Source organism: Gymnoscopelus braueri (assembly GCF_963280865.1).
Source record: "Gymnoscopelus braueri genome assembly, chromosome: 13".
NCBI lineage: Eukaryota > Metazoa > Chordata > Actinopteri > Myctophiformes > Myctophidae > Gymnoscopelus > Gymnoscopelus braueri.
Genome location: NC_137615.1, coordinates 20,477,633 through 20,495,923, shown reverse-complemented (window position 1 = coordinate 20,495,923; position 18,291 = coordinate 20,477,633). Strand labels below are relative to the sequence as shown.

Below are 18,291 nucleotides of genomic sequence, written 5' to 3'. Positions count from 1 at the left end.
GCAGGATACTGCAGCACTACACATGGTTATGCTCCTGTGCACCTGCTTGCACGTTAGGCTTGCACGTTGTGCCAAAAATAGCAGATCTAAAAGCTCACAATGCATGTATATAAATCAGGCTTTATGGTGAAATATGACTGGAGACTATCGTGAGTGATTTTCTACCAGTGATAAAGATTCCAGTATCCAAATATTAATCACGTCCTGTTTACAAAACAGAAAGAAATCCCATATGACTTGTTAATGTTTCTCTGTTTGAATCACACTGGTTTATAAATGAATGACACATTCCTCTACATTTATGGCTTTACTCCCAGAGAGACAAAAATTAATAGTCATGAAGTGTCTGCTACCCATGTAATGAAAGGCAGTTCCAAGAACTCCCTTATTGAAGATGACATTAATTCAAAGCCAGCAGTTATGAATGTTATGACTGTTTTGTTTGGTTACCCCTCAACGCTTGTATTTGTCTTTTCAGAAACAGAAAATAGACCTTTATCTATGGAGTCAGATCAGTCTCAGAATTCTGCAGTTGTATCCAAAACATAATGGGTTGACATTAAAGACTCTTTTAAAGAGATAAACCTTTCTTGTTCCCTGTGGGGAGATTCAGGTGTCACAGCAGCAACAGCAGTAAAAGTGAAACACAGGATAGGTAAAGATAAGGATAGAGAGATAACATAAAACATTTATAAAATCTAATACATAGTGTCTGATACTAGACATCTGCACTGGGTCTGACTGATTAAGCTATGTACATAAATATAAGTATAAATATACAATTACTAGTGGATATACAGTATGCATGAATATACATGTATCCCCAGTGGATATATGAATGGATGGATATATATATGTACAGAGTCAGACTATCAACAGTGAATATGAGATAATATATGCACAGTGTCAACAGTGAGTATCTGGATAATATATACAATCAACAATGAATATGTGAATATATGAGTGAATATTAGTGTCTCACAAGTTATAATTAACAGGCACTTGTCACTGTTTTTAATGACAGATTAATTGGACATGTGATTTATTTTTTTACATAACATAACACTGGGTAAATCCACCCTCGTTATCATGTCTACCAACGTTGGGAGAAACCCTTTTGATCAGAGCTTGTTAGCCTGCAACTGTTTGTCCAGCCGATACAAAAACAAACACCTAGGTGTGATTTCCTGCACCTCCTAAATGAGGTGGACAGGAACATGTGAAAATTCACAACCCGTTTAAGTTTACTGTTTGACTTTGTTTGAATTTTTGACACGAAAGAAAATGGAGGTCTAACGGTGTGTGAAATGAAATACCCCGGCGTGGCAAAGTGGGCCGTCGGAAATTAGCTGGAGCTGGTGGATCCTGACACCAGCTCCAGCTGAACAGATCTGAACAGATTTGGTGACACGTGGATGGTGGCTGAAGTAGAGCACTGTGTGAGAGAGAGAGAGAGAGAGTGTGTGTGTGACTTGAGATGGTGGTGACTTGCACGTTGTCGTCATGACTTTGCCATATTAGCCAGTTTCCAATTAACATCCCACATTGTCTGCAGGATTAGGAGAGGTAGTACAATTCTCTGGCCCACTTGGGAGTTCTCTAACAACTGGCGTGGGCCTTTAATCCTCCTTGGTGTGCTCAAAAGGTTGAGGAATTTACTATAATCCAGATATCATATTTCCTTGCAATGAAAGTGCCTGCTAGACTTCATACGTACTGACACTTTGCAGGTCCTGTGTGCTGAATTGAATTAACATTGTTCAAATTAGTCAATTGTCAAGCTCTTTATTGGTCAAATTTGATTTGTCCACAAATGCGCTATAGTGGATTCATCATCAGGGAATCATATGAGCATTTCTGAAAAATAAATGTATTCAAGAATTAAAATGTATCTTATGCACTTCAGGACACTGTTCAGGAAACTGTTGTGGTTAACAGTCTTTCACTATAATCGACTATAATGGACAAGCATGTTGGTTCCAATCAGCAGAGACAAAATTAGCCCAATCAGATAATTAGATAATTTCTTAAAAATGTGAAATAGCCCACACGTTTCTTTAGGCTTTCTAGATAGCTAAAATGGTTGATCTGAAAGATCCTTTAACTTTCTTAAGTGACAAAACAGGCACTGAACGTGTCTGATGAACGTGAGCAAAGTTTGGCTTTAAACCTCATCGCATTAAAACGATCTGACTTCGACTGACTGCATGCTCTCCTTTCTCTTGTTGAATGGTAATAATACTGACACCTGCTAGTGTGTTGAGTAATGCATAGTCCCTCCTTCAACAGTACAGTCATTAGTCTAACAGCAGAGGTCAGTATCAAGATCTATATTGAAATGAAAACTTGAATCCTGGCATTGCACTGGGGACACCAGATTTACAGTATTCACAGCCATACTGAGGATGACAAAAGAACAATAGATTTAAGTGCTTCAGCATGATATCCTTCAAAGGAACAAAGTCATGTCACATATTATGAACTGAAAATGATCTGAAGACTGCTACTAAGTGCTATTTTGGCAATATCTAACACATGCTTACAAAGAAGTTGACTGCGATACTAATGCATAAATTACAAATACAGAAGCAACTAATGTCTCACACACATGCACGCGCACACACGCACACACACACACACACACACACACACACACACACACACACACACACACACGCACACGCACGCACACACACACACACACACACACACACACACACACACACACACACACACACACACACACACACACACACAGTGTCAAAAGTGAGTCAGCTGCTTTGCATAAATGTAAAACCGGATGCAAATGCATTTGCATATGAACTTTTCATATCCTAGCCCCAGGCAATGGTATCTTATCACTGTAACGGAGCAAAATCTTTCAACCAGCTGCCAGTTAACAGATTTTAAATTACCAACATAACACTAAAAGATGGTTCCATGTCATCATGATGAACCAAAGTTGTAAAAGCAGATAAAAGGGTTGGATTACCCTCGCCTTAGGACAGCCTCTTGATGTCTCCTCTTTTATAAAGTCTATTTTTAAAAGCTGAACTGCCGTTAACATTGCTAATATGGAAACATTAATGTTCTGGTATTGAGCTGAGATCATATGGTCCAACGTCTAATGTGGGTTAAATATGGCCGCCGTGGAGATCGTGGTAAACCACTGGATCATGACACAAGCTTTACATAAGAAAATACTTAAAATGACCTTCAAAGAACAGGAAGGAGAGGGAGACGCTTTGGACAGATGAAAAACATGATTTTGAATAGGGAAGGCTCGGTGCGTCACGGTGAGTGGGAGGAGGGGATTTGGCGAGAAGTTAACTTCCATGAACTGACATGGAGACTTGTTCTGAAATGACTGGTTTTCCACACAGCTGAGGAGTTAAAAGGTAGAGGGGTTGGAGAACAGAGCGACTCCATAAACCCATTCATTGGATGCATGCTGCCTCTGACTGGTGTGTAGGTGACGTGCACAAAGGGGGAGCTGGGGTGTGAATAACGTGTGCAATGACACCCAGGATACAGCTGCCTCTCTTTTCAGTCTGACCACAAAGGAGACGAGCAACACGCCCTGCTTCCTTTGACTCCCGTTCCATCTTAAGCATCTGGCAGCATTCCCTACAGAACTGGGGAACAAAAAGTGACTATGGGTCTGCAATCAGTCAGTCCCAGTGCTCACGCAGAAAAGGAGTGGTGTACACTGAACAGGCAGTATCATCGGATACCGAGAGAGGACACAGTTTCTCCGCCAGAGTATTAAATGTATCATGTATACATTACAATTCGTGTTCATTTAACTCTGAAAGTGTAACTGTACACGTTCAGTGTTAAGTGATCACTCCAGATTTAGTTGTGTAGAAAGCATTAGCTCTCTAGCAGAGCATCTTATGCAGCTGCTTGTGACAGAGGAGATTGAAAGCGGCAGGCGAGGACAACCATAGGCCTATGGTACTTTGTCCTGGCAGAGTGCCTAACCAGACACAGGAAGTGTCTGCAGCGGGTCAGAGGGCTCTGCCACCATCTCGCCCCCGATTCAGCCCTGCACCTCAAAGCATTAGTGACGCATTCCTACAGGCCAACAATAGAGTGGAGGCTAATTCAATTTCCGAGACAGTCTGGTCGTGTGACATTTCATTAGTGTCCCTTCTCTCCCTGAGTCCAGTGTGTTTGTTTAAAAAAAAGTATGCTTTTGTTTGCTTACTACCTTGTTGCACCATCGTAACAAAAAGCAATGAGACAGATAATCTGATCTAGGATCTAGGACCTGGAGAAGTGGATTACATTACTGCCGAAAGTACCCGTGAAAATAAGAACAAAAAGGAGATTCACTGCACTGTTTTAGAAAATGATTTCACCATTTATATTTAAATTATCTCATTATCTCAGAATGTGACTCAAAACGACACAGAAGGTAAGATAAGGTGAGATAAAGCTTTACTGTCCTCAAGGGGGAATTTGACTTGCAACAGCAGTAACAGCAGTATAACATTGAACAATATGAACATACAATAACAGAAACAGAAGGTCCCAGGTTCGATTCCTAGCCCTGGCTATGTGTTGAGGTGTCCATGAGCAAGACACTTAACCCCTAACTGCTCCCCCCGAGCGCTCATCGGAACCATCTGAGCAGCCATCAGCTGGGTGAAGTTGAAAACGGAATTTCACCTGTGGGATTAACTAGGTCTCCCCTCCCTCCTTCAATATAGACATACATACACAGTAAACACTTAGAAAAAGCTATACAGTTAGCACCCATATCACTGTTGTCATTGTCACAGACAACCTGAGGTCATTTCTCCTCTTCAGTATTACTATGTAGTTCATGTGATAATAAAGTTGAACGGCATCTCTTTCCATGAGTCCATTCCAACACTCTCATTCCAACACCCCCATAGTCCCCCTTTCGGAAAAAATTAAAAGGCAGACTGTGTATGGGCAGCAGCTGGCTGATGGCACACAGGAAGCAGACAGAGCCAGACTTCTGGCCTGCTGGTGGTGACACTGACCTCTTGACAGTCCTGTTTTTGACAGCCCATCCCTCCTCCCTCCCCTCACCCTAACTAAAACATTATACAAATGTGAAACAATATACAACACATAAATGGAGCATACTCAGAATGCAAAACTATTATAATTGTAATTAATTAATTTTGTACGTTAAGCAAGTCATCATGAATCATATATTTGTGTGAGAAAATAGAGTTCAATACTGAGTGCTCCATGCTTGATTGCATATGTCCACCAGAGAGACAGCGAAGCTATAATAATATTAAATGTTGTTTTGACTAGTTAAAATAGCTCAGCTGAAGCTGGGTAAAACAGCAGAAGCTGGGCCAGTTACTTCAACAGATTGGAGATGAGCTAGATGGCAACGTACAGCTCCAAGTAATGTGACTGAAATGGAATTCCAAATTTCTAGGTATAAATAATGTTGCATGAATTTGAATATGAATTTTGAAATTGTTGCACTAAATAGATTTTCTGTTCTACGCCGGATTTGAACCTGGGTCTCCTGCACAAGAGCTGAAAGTTTAACCACTGAGCGAACCAGCCTGCATGCTCTGGGGAGAAATTGTTGGCCGGATGGATTTGCACTTCATGTTTTGTTAATAGCTTCACAAAATGACTCGTAAACGACTTTCAAGGTTAATAAATGTGTAGCTTTGTTCTAGCCTGTTGTATGTAGTCTCTCAAGACAGACATGTTGGCTTGGCTCCCACAATTTTCAAATGCTTCCATCTGTACTTCAGAAGCTATGAAAATGTATAGAAAATAAATAATTCCCCCCTTCCCTTTTGCCCTTGCATAAATAACTCCTACTGGAAGCCAAATTAGTCACAGCCTATCCAGCTAGCTGCTTAGCAGAAAGAAGACATTTTATTCTCATTCAAAGATTGTGGAAGGCATAGTCTGGCTTGAGAGACTGTCATGCATGTAACCCCCCCCCTCCCCTCTTTCTCGCTCTACGGTAGATGGAGAAAGTGTAACCTCAGGATGAATTTGGCATTAGTGTATTATTAAAGACATCTAAAATCCAGTACTGGTCTTGTTGTCTGTAAATACAGATACAGAATAGATCTAGATCAAAAAGTGTGACTCCTTACCCTCCTTCAAAACCGCCATAAAAGAGCACCTGTCTGCAATTTGTGACTGGTCCTAGAAAAGTCTTCTTCTAAGCTTATCACCTGACTACCCCTCCCAATTGTTTTCTGTACATATCCGTTTATTGCTACTAGTGTTGATGATTTCTTGTATGTCATTGTATGTCTTTAAATGTCTTGATGCATTGAATATACAGGACCACAATGGAAACAAGCCCTTAGGGTTTGTTGTGTTATCCTTTTAGCATCATTGTGTAATCGTTCCACTGTACTATTTGCCAACTGTAAAGTATTCAATCAATCAATCAATCAATCAATCAATCAATCAATCAATCAATCAATCAATCAATCAATCAATCAATCAATCAATCAATCAATCAATCAATCAATCAATCAATGCATGTACATATGAGCTCCTGTGGAACTTACCTATAAAGGGCATATGGGCTGTCTGTCATGGGACACTTTCTGACAGATGTTGAGCAGCTGAGGAGCTGTCTGGTCTGTCTGTGTTGCTATGCAAGGATGTGCATCGCTCCAGGCTCCTGAGGAGACATCAAGGAACAGTCAGTTCAACATCATTAACTGCAGTTCGTAGTCGTACTAAGGTGACCATATAAAACAAACAAACAAAAAAAACCTGATTGATTCTCATGAAGCCGATGTAAAGTCAAAGTAAAAGTGATTGGATCATCGAGCATCTTCACCACCAGACTATAATTCAAAACGGTTTTGACACCATTTCTGACAACCAACTCACCTGTCACAGCGTGAAAGTCCCTCAGACCTAGCCTTGGATCAAGACTGTCGATCATAGATGTATTTTATCGAGTCTGACCTTTACTTTCGTATATACCTGCAAGAGTACATTTGGTACCAAACTATTGATCATTTAGCTGGGGACCCGCTGGAACCCCCTCAAGGACCCCATGGGCGTCCCCGGACCCCACTTTGAGAACCACTGCTTGAGATGATAGGATAGATGGGGATAATCTTTTAGCAGCACTGCAATGCACTTATTTGTCAAAGATCATCCATCTGGAAGCAATGTATGACACTACAAAACACACACACACACACACACACACACACACACACACACACACACACACACACACACACACACACACACACACACACACACACACACTAATTATTTGCATTGCATGTCATCTTGCTCTCTCTGCCTATCATCAAAATACTATTGCACAAATGCCTTCAAAATAAGTTTTGCCTTCCTGCCTTGCATCAATGCATGGTACCATGACTACAATTTATTCCCCTCAAATCAAATACCAAGATAACCAGCATGTGGTAAGCACTAGGTCGAGGCTAGTAGGATGGTAGACTGGTTTTAATGACTGCATTGCAATGTACCGTGTATAGTTGCAGATGGTACATTATAGGGTTGTTGGCTCTAGTCTCCATCTCTGAACCTCCACATGCAGGCAGGACTACAGATGAGTGCAGAAACACAGCAAAGCTTCAGCCCAGAATCCTACACCTCCTCATCATGAGCCACCTGCTGGCCCTCTTGAGTAACTAACCCAACACTGGACATGAATTTCATAATATTTATAAGTGGTGGAAGAAGTAGGCCTACTCAGAGATCAATATCTATATAGCAATACCACAATATAAAAATACTCTGTTACAAGTAAAAGGCCTGTGTTCAAAATGTTACTTGAGTAAAAGTACAAAAGTATTGGCATCAAAATATACTTAAAGTACTAAAAGTAAAAGTACTAAAATGTTTGCGCTTATAGATCTATTTTCAAAAAGCCTCGGTATAAAATAGGGCTAAAGTAGTTCATGTAGGTTTTATAATATAATTTATATCTGAAAAAGAGCTTTAATCATATGAAATGTATACAGCCGTAATTGCTATTGCTAAGAATGTTTATGCATTGAGTGCTCAAAATTGTCTTATATCTTACATTCACACTAGTACTGAGAATAACATTTTGACTGGTGAATGTAATTATGCCTTTACTAGTAACCCACCGTGATTTAAGTTAAAACGGCTTGCTATGAAGGCTATGCCTGCATAGTTTTCATTTAATGCTTTATGTAAAGCCCATTGAACTGCCTTGTTGTTGAAATGTGCTATAAAAATACCTCACAGCAAAACACAAATCGAGAGAAAAACAATAGTTCCCTGGTATATGGCAGTAATAACAGCTGGCTGTGAGAGGCAGTTTAATTGTTGAATCCCTGCATGCAAGATCTACTACTGAAATATGTGATTTGTGAATGAACACATATACATATAATACATGAATTCAAGCAAATCATGGCAAAACATTTAGGGTTTGTTTAATTTCAAAACACAGCGTTCAAGCTCAACAAACCACAGGTTTCACATGTACAAGATTTTAGTTTTCGGAAAGAAATTATATAAAAAACAAGGAATCTACAGTGATTTTCTTTTCTCCAAAAAACAAAAACAAACAACAAAAAGCAATCAAAGATTAAAACTACTCACCATATCCACATGAATGAAACAATAAATTGTGCTTGCTACAGATTCTATAATGCAATAAAAAACTAAAAGCAAATCCATGGAAGAAAAAACTAAATTATAAAGAAATGAAAGTTTACATATGTAAATTTCAACAACTTATTTTTCTTGATTTTGCAGTTTATAGTCTGTACAAGTCTTGCATAACAAACAATATGATTACTACTCAAAAACAGTAAGATTGCATTAGTATAATAAACTTTTACAGAGCATAAATGAGTATCATTTCAAAAAAGGTCAGGCTCATTTCCTTGCTTGATTGCTGAGACAATCAAGGGCTGTGAACTCTACAAACAGCTCTTGAGTGAAGACATGTAAAAAAGGGGCCGTGTGTTGGTGATTGGCACAATCACCTCTCATACTGCTCACAATGCAGAACTAAAGCACAATTTATATATCATGGTAAGACGTTGTCGCTCGCCAATTTTTATTTATTTTAGGTGAGTGACACCTATACAATGTATAAATGAGGCTTTAGAGAAGCCAGTTCAAACAGCAGTCAGTAGTACGAAGATTTCACTCCACATCTGAAGGATCGTCATGCTTCATATGACAAGTTAAGTCGGTGGGTCCCATGAAAGAGAGGAAGTAGCAGGAACGAATGCCATTCACATTCACCTCCACTATCCCTGTTAAAGCATACTCACACGATCCATTGGTTTTTGTATAAATCTAAATGCTAGAACACATTTGTGAGACACTATATTGCGAAAGCATATACTTTTTCCTTGAAAATCAGACGCCGTGACATGCATAATCTTAAACAAACAGATGAAATTTGCATTGAGATTCCTGTAGGAAATGGCTGATGTAAGCAACCCGCAACAGGACAGCAAGAACTTAAAAAAAAAACATTGGAGTCAGTAGAGCAGAGAGACTGGCCTCTTCTCTGCTCCGTTTAGACCTGAGGCCCTGCAAACAAATCCACTCATCACTTTACAAAAGAACATGGAAACAACCACAACAGATCTGGCAAAAAAAAGGTAATTGAAAATAATTATCCTAGAGTCTAATAATGTTGCAAATGACAAGTAAATATAATTCCTTATCCTTCTGTGCTCCAGAATCTCCGACATTAGAAGCCAGTCGTCAGTGGGCGATGGAACAGCTTGTGCTTCCAGTAGCAGAAAACGGTTCTCCTGTGACAAGTATTTTTCCCCCGAAAAGAGCACAGAAGTCAGGAAACTTGGTTCATTGTGGTCTCAGATGATCAAAGTTATGAAAATCGGTAGCCTACGGTGCAAATTGTGAGACGAGCAACTGCAATTCCACTGTGCAGCTCATCCTTGTTGATGCGAGATCATCCATGAGTAGTCAAGTTCACAGCTTCAAAGCACTCTCCCCACTTCAACTTATATTAGTCATTTGTGGAATAGTGGCTTATCAATCCATTGTATATATACATAATAAAAAAAAAGAAAAAGCCACAGGGGGTCACCATCCCAAAAGGAAAAGATCTATAATTTTCCAATCACATATACAGTATGTGCAATGCTGCAGACAGCTGGTCCAAACATTTTAAGACAAATGCAGAAACAAGCCAACATGTAACCATGTTGTGCATGCTTTAATAAGTTGCCATTTGACTCCTGGTGTCATCAGGAGGAAACCTGGTTGACTTGTAAACTGGAGTAAACACAGTTCCCTATTGTTAACTTTAATTGAAAAGGAGCGTGTTCCCCACAAATAAATGAGGTGCTGAGATGTGACACTGGTAAAAGTGTTAAACCAACAGTACTCCAGTGGTCCAATTTTGAAACTGTATTTTGTTGACAGGGTTCCTTGAGGACTTACTGGTACAACTAGATTGTGGGGTAGGGCAGTAGGTTTCTTCCATAGTTGTGAATAAGGCATTTCTCACACTGCCCCACTGAAGTGAGAGTATACTACAATACTTTTAAGTATTTAACAAAATCGGAACCAGTAGTAGTAAATCATTGTTAGTCATTAAACACTTCCACAATCATCATCATCACAGCAATGCCTAGTTAGATGTGATTTCACAAATTTAATGATACATTAAAAAAAAACACATTTCAAGGAAACAAATGTTTGAAAAAAAGGAATGCCAAGTTAAAACAAAAATATGCAATTCCAGGCATATCACAGAGTTAGATAAAAAACAAATAATTGATTTCATTGCCATGCAACCAGCACCAGATACAAGTTTGTGGTAAACGTCAACTTTTGATTGCAGATAATAGTTAAGTAAGGTATAACTGAGGGAGTCCCAACAAAAGACTCGTTGGGGGAAAAGAAATAAGCAAACAAACAAAACAAAAAAATCCTATTTTTTGCACACATTTTGTTGAATGAAATCTGAAAGATCTCCGAAGTCTTTTTTAGTAATCCTTCATCCATCCTGCACAATGACGTGCAGTATTTGGTTCTATGATGTTGAAGGTGTAAAGCCAGTGGTTACGTACAGTACATGGCTGCCTGATTGACTGAATGAAGAAATGAATGAATCACTTGGGAGGGGCTTGGCAGCTGAGGGGCTTCACATTGGTCCGTAAGGTGGGAGGAACAGGTCCAGTGTTGTCTAGCGTGCTGGGGAGGTGTTTGCATCTGGTGGCGGTGGGCCGTTGGCCAGGTACTTAACCCTCATGCTGTTGGTGTACTGTATAGAAGGATATGGAATAACAAACAAATTAGCAACTTGCATCTTATCCAGTGGTTCTTAAACGTTTTAATTTCAAGGACCCCTATAACTGAGGGTGTGCAAATGGGGTAAGGGTCCACATTTGCTTCCATATGCACACCCTCAGAGTTAGACCTGTAAGAGTCCATTTGGAACCCTGGACCTCACTTTGAGAACCACTGATCTAATCAATATCAATCTGAACAGATCTTCAGAAAGTAAAGCGAAAATATTACATTGATTTCTAACATACACAAGATACTACTGTACTTGTAGGACTTTCTTCCAAATATGCGATTGCAATAATATACAGTTCAGCACGATCCAATGATAAAACTGTCACCATTGCAAAGAGAATATTCAAACAATTACATTTCTAAATGTTATACTTCGGCTATTCAAACATAGCCAATTTACAAGCACACCTCGTGTCACATTGTGTATGTATGCTGTGTGCTTGTAGATGATCTATAAAAAATATATATACACGTATATCTATTTTCGAAAACCTTTGAATGCCCCAAGTAGGGACTCCAGGGTTAATGAGGTTAAAGCACAACTTTGCAGATTCCAGCGCCTTAAGAGCGCGCTCTCAAGACAAAGAAGGCATTGCGAAGAGCTATGATCAGACGTCGACTAGGATTTATGTTAACAATCGGCAAAGTTGCCTTTTGACTCCTGGTGTCATCAAGAGGAAACCTGGTTGACTTGAAAATATCAAAAGAAGCAGGGTGGAGGAGATGGGCTATATGCTACTAGGTTCTACAGATCACAGTGCCAGGTCAGGTGTTAATTAAAATGCATTTAACTCCAAGTACAGATATCTACAGAGACTATAAATACATCATGTAGAAAACACAGACAGAGGAGGATTTCTTTTTTGGCAGATGAATGAAATTCCAAACAAAGTGCTCTTTGGTATAGGGGTGATGAAGTCAAAGAAGGAAAAAGGATACCGACCAGGGCATTAGCCATAATAATAAAGGCTTTTGAATTTCTTCCACAAGAGTTTCTTGGTCGCTATTCTTTTTTATAAATAGATCATATTAATTACATCAAGCAAAGGAGAACTTCAGAGAACAAATCCTTCTATATTAATATATTGAAGATCAATATGGAATAATGAAAAAGAAAAATGCAACCAAAACTTTCAGTGGAGATTACAGTATTTCAATTGTGCAAACTTCCATGCAGAGTGGCAGGGCCAGACATTCATTGCCATTTCAGAAGCACCCATGCATGCAAAACAAACAATGCAAGCACAAAATGTTTGCCTTTTTATGATGACACTAATTGGGAATAATTTTTATTTTTTATTTTGGTTGGTTGAGCTGCTGCATAAAGACACGTTCGCTGAAGCAACACTCGAATGTTTTGTATTGGAATTTTACAGGAGATAGGACCATCATAAAGCAGTGATGATGAACCATAATGACTCACGGATCCTCAGGCTACATGGGGGCCCACAGTATTAATGTCAACATCAATGCATGTTTTAACCACTTAAACTCGATATACTTCAGTTAACCGGAGTGCCCCAGGGGTCTGTACTACTATACTCTTTTACAGTACACTAAATATTTTTGCTGAATGTTTGACCCAGAACAGGGGCGCTAGGGTTCATGTGGTTAAGGGGCATATCATATCATATCTCCTATCAGAAGGCCCAGAATTCCTGGCAGGGGACACAATTTTTAATTAATTGTAATGTACTTGATCTAGAACAGTTCATCTTCCTACATTACAATATACAAAATTTAATTACCTTTGAAACCCAAGGATTATCTATGGAACTTAAATTTATTAATCAGGCTATATGACAACCATTTATCAGGGGCGGCCATAGCTGAGTGGTTAGTGAGCCCGCCTAGGGAGCCAGAGGCCCTGGTTGCCCCAGGTACGATTCCAGGCCACGCCAGCATATGTGTCGATGAAATGAAATTTGTCCCCGAGCAAGACTCTTAACCCCTGATTGCTCACAGGCCCTCATTGGAAACAAGCCCGCAAGGACTTTCATGAACGTCCTGTTAAAAGGAATTATCCTTATCCTATCTTCCATCTAATCACGAAAAGTGGGTTATGTTATTCTGCCGGTATCCAGCACAAAAACCTTTTGTAACAGTATATGTACAAATAGATTTAAAGAACTACAGATTGTATCCAGTAGTGTAGTTTTCAAGTACAATAGGTTGACCTCATGTTCCTGTAAACAGATTAGTGGCCTCCTGAACTCCTTTAGTCAACTTTTCAATCCTGTACCTTTATTCTATTGTTGTATTAGTCCTGTGTGTGGTCGACACCAAGTCAAAATCCTTGTTTGTGACATACTTGGTGAAATAAAAGGCTAACAGGATTCTTTCACACTCTGAACACGCAATGTCACTTGCAACCCCCTCCCACCAATTCAAGTTAAAGACAATCCACAGGGACTATAGCCAAAGTTCAGCTTGAGGGCTTCCCGGTACTGAGGTTGAATTGTTTGTGCGCTCAAGGGCCATGGTCACGCCTCAGGGCAGATGTTCATATGTTCCTCCTAAAAAGTTGTGGTGAGGGACAATCCCTGATTTATACTTGGTTGCATCCCAGTGTCGCGCACAGAAAATAGCAGATTTACTGGCTTGCGGATCAGCCGTTTTCAGTACAGCAGGACACAGATGTGAAACTAAGTACAAGTCAGGGCTTCAGGGAAACATGCAGCCCAGGGCCACAGGGAACACACATCAGGTGGCACACTAGCAAGGGTCAAGACACAGTGAGAGACCCAACAGACTCTGGTTGTATGTGGACAGGAGGGTGAGTGGAGCTGGGGTCTTGGGGAGCGGCACAGTACACAGGGAGGAGGAGGCCAGCAAGTGGAGGTGTTGCAGGCATGTTTAGTACCTGTTCGCACAGCGGATGAGGCTACCAAAACGATCTTGAACTCTTCGAGGGCTTTAATTGCCAGCCGAGACGGCTGTCACTGTCCATGGGAGCCAAATACAACTGGATGGGTGTGCAAGAGAAAGATAACAACGACAAGAGAAGAGTATGTAGAGAAGATACACAGAGCGGCGTCTCTGTCCCCGGCGGACGCACAGAGATACCAGGGAAGGGAAAGGGGGCGCAGTCTCCAGAGGGGCTCAGGCAAGGTTTGGTGTCAGGGAACAGTCAGTGTTATGGTTGAGGTCCATTCACAACACACAGCCTATTAAAACACTTACGGAAATGCTTCAACCTAAGAAAACTATCTTGAAACGCATCGGGCTGAAGTAACGCACAACACCGCCAAAAAAAGTTTTCAAATTGGTCCACAGCAGTTAATCAACTACATGACCAACACATTGAATTAAAATATTGTTAGGGTAGATTGTTATTTAACCACTTAAGCCTTATTTTCGAATTAACATACAGCATGGTGTAGTGTGGCATAAATAGCCCATCTACAAGCTCACAACGTGTTGCGATGTGTTGCAAGCTCGTTTCTATTTTTGATTTTAGTTTTGACATTTTGCCTAAAATAGGGATGCCAGGTTGAAAGCGGTTAAACACGTTCCAGTGAAAATGCTTAAGAATGAATGTAACAATGTATTGTGGTTAAAATGTGCAAACGTAACATTTAACTGATAACATTTGGATGTTAAGTAATAATTTGAACCACTAAATATTTTACCAGAGAAAATCCTTCCTGAAGGCTGAAGTTGACGAGAACGTTTCTGACACATTAACCACTTAAGCCCTATATAATTCGCTGTAGGCCGAACAGTGAAAATAATGCATCTCCAAGCCCACAACGCGTAACGATGTGTGACCTTGTAGATCTGCCATTCTGGCTATTGTCTTTTAAAAGTGTGACCATTTTAGAATTGTTGAAATTACAATTGTTTTGCCTACAATAATGACATGCCTAAATGAAGGCCACCAGGTTGAAAGTGGCTAGATGTGTGCTGTGATGTGGAGTGCAGCAGGGCTGTGTTTCACTATAATCCTCCCCACAGAAAGCCTTCCATATGACCCTGAGGTGTTCCGTTCAGCAAGACATGTTTTCCTGGGAGCGCTCCACTTACCGAGGGGGGAGGGGACTCTCTCTCTTGCACTATCAGAGGCGTGTTCTCACAGCGTGGGTTCTGGAAGTTGGCGTTCTGACTCCTGTGGGGTTAAAACGTACATGTCAGTGCACGGCATGGAGGCGAAAGGCGCAAATCCCTCATCCAGCTCACCTAAACATGCACGCCTCATAATCATATACACCCATGCATGAATTTACAGTTATTAAGCATTGTATACGGTCAATTGCTAAGCCACAGTTCCCATCATATCAATGCTGTACTGTCCAAAAATGGCAGAGTGACCCCCCATTAGTGTTCCTAATCCTGATGTTCATTCATAAGGCTGGTGGCTTTGGTTTTCAAAGGCCCCTGCAGCTGGACAGCAACAGCTGCATGTGTCAGCCACTACTCCACTACTCTATGAGAGAACCCAACTCCTCTCTGGGGACTCTTAAATACTGACTGAAGTACAGCGCTCCATCACTTGGCGTCTCACATTCCTCGCCTCCCGAAAGCCCAACTCGGGAGTCCAACCGAGACAGTGGCGAGAAAACGGATCATCTCACACTTCCAAGTCTTTCACATAGCGCCCCTAGTCTCTGAGCGGGTTTTGGTTTGGAGATGCTGTGACTTACATGTACTCCGTGACCGGGGCGTTGCTGACGGTGTGCGCTGCAGCAGGGATGCTGGTCTCGCTGCCATAGCTGCTGCCACAGCTGTACATGCTGGGCATGTGGACCCGGTAAAGGTTGTCATGGTTCTGTCTGCCTCCGTGGGCAACAGACTCGTCCTCGCTGTCCTCCTCATTCCTGCAAAACCCCACACACACAAAAGCTGCAACGTCAGACACCACCACCAGGGGGACCCCCACTCACATAAGAGCTGCACAATGATGATAATAATAATAATAATAACAACAGCAACAACAACATCATCACATGGTGTCGTTTTGTGCTTATTCGTGGTTCTATTCAGTTTCATCAGGACCCAAAGGATGAATAAAAGTTCTATGCGTTTTGAGAAGGGGATATGCAATGTTTCCACTGTGCTTTACCATTTAAATACTACTGTATATACTTAATTGACTGGGGTCTGCCAGGGATCTATGCACAGTCCCCTCCTTTTTCCCTCTACACCACATCCGTTTGCTGAAAATAGCAGGTCTACAAGCTCAAAACTGCTGTTGTTGCAGAATGTGCGCCTGTTATGAGATGGGCCCACAATAGAGATGGTAGGGTTCATTTGGTTAATGCAAAAGGAACGAAGAATGTAAAAATAGCCTCATATTCATGTAATTTCTTCTGTGTCCACAAGAAAATGTAAATGCCCCAATTGTGCCACTTCACAGTGCATGCATTGGTTCACTTTGAGGTACAGCTTGTGCTTGAGGGCCAAGCACACGCTGTACTCTGATGATTGAGATGGGGCCAATGAAATTGTATGAAGCACTGTGACATTAAGAAAGACGAGATAACGATAATGCAAATAACAAAGGCTATAAAAGCCTAGTGCAACCCATGGTGCAATGAGCCTGACATCAAGGAGGCTGTCTCCCTCTAGTGTTCAGGACACCCCCGGGTGTTTCCCAGCATAACTAACCGATGACATCATAGAATTGCATTCACTGCAGCATAAAGCACATTTACCACGCTGTTCAAAGGAAAGTCCGACTTTTGATGTTAGGGCTATAATTCATAAACTATAGATGAGACACTGATCTTTAACGTCAGGAAAAATCTCTACAATAACCTACTATCAGAGGCTGTAAATCCATTTGGGGTTGAACATCATTTGTTAAGCACTGATTGCTGATTGTAATTTAAACATAATTTTTCAATGTATACACTTTCAGAGTTCAAATTGACACTCAGGATGTTACTGTGTAGTGTTGAGTAGTAAGGGGCATTTGCTCCTTTGCTTGATGACAGGAAACTCCAGCTGAGATGAAGTTGAGAGGAACATGGCCCAGCGGTTAGGAGTGCTTGTGTTAATTACACAGGGCAAGTTGAGCTGTTGTGCCTGTGAACCACTTTCCTCACAGCCATTCCACTAATCTTATCTGCCGTCAATGGGAGAAGTAAATCGGATAGATCTCATCCAAGTATTGCACAAAGTGACACCGGTTCAGGCAACGGCTGCAATAGATTCAGGGCAGCTTTTCACCATTAAGGGGGCCTAACAGGAAGCAATCTATTTGAGGACGCAGCTGGAGTCTCCTGGCTATGTCCCCAGTGGTAAACTCAGCCAGTCTCCCAAGAAAAAAAAAAGCTAGTTTTAAGGCTGCTAGATGCATTTCTCAAGTACGGAATAAGATCTTTGTGATACCATCTGTTTCACCATCTCCGCTGTCCTTTTTCCATGTCATGTAAACAAATAACAGTTACATGGGAAATGATATAATTATAAAATATGATACATAATTGTTTGACAGGCTCATTTGGTTGAATTACTTCCGAATCATTTCTCATTGTGTGCAAACCGACTAAACATAAACGCAGCTCAAAAGTGGCTGAGTGGATCCTCCTGTGTATTATGATGACAGTCCCAGGCAGAAGGTGTCACTTACCTCTTGGCATGCCAAGTGTGAGGCACGCCGCAGACAATGGAGCTGAACATCAGAGCGGTGATGAAGGAGAACAGGACCAGATAGATAAGACCCTCCAGACCGTCATAGCACAGGCCCGTCATGGCTTGGACATAATCCTGCAACATTGAGGGGGTTGCACATACTTAAGTCATACGAAGGTGTCCCTCGCCAAAAATAGCAGATCTACAAGCTCACATAGCTTGTTAATCTACTATTTTCGGGTACGATGGAATATGATACGGGTATTACACAGAATTGTATTGATTACAATTAATTGATAGAATAGTCTATATTTAAAACGATGTATTTCTCATGGAAAGCACTCACTGTGCTCAAGACTAGAAATAGGCAGGTTGCATCAAAAATAAGTATTTTAGCCACAGGGGTTTCTGCACCAGAAACCGTTG

The 18,291-nt window shown here is 40.9% G+C and overlaps 1 protein-coding gene across 1 annotated transcript in view; it reads right to left on the bottom strand.

Moving 5' to 3' along the window:
- Window positions 1–8,410: 8,410 nt before the first annotated feature.
- ttyh3a (tweety family member 3a) overlaps window positions 8,411–18,291 on the bottom strand; it is a 32,254-nt gene continuing 22,373 nt past the window's right edge. Inside the window, exons 11-14 of the mRNA XM_080447730.1 lie at window positions 17,864–18,000; window positions 15,933–16,106; window positions 15,316–15,397; window positions 8,411–11,251 (exon numbers count right to left, since the gene is read on the bottom strand). Of these exons, the coding sequence (XP_080303856.1) occupies window positions 11,174–11,251; window positions 15,316–15,397; window positions 15,933–16,106; window positions 17,864–18,000 (471 nt within the window). The 3' untranslated portion in view covers window positions 8,411–11,173. The remainder of the gene's footprint in view (window positions 11,252–15,315; window positions 15,398–15,932; window positions 16,107–17,863; window positions 18,001–18,291) is intronic.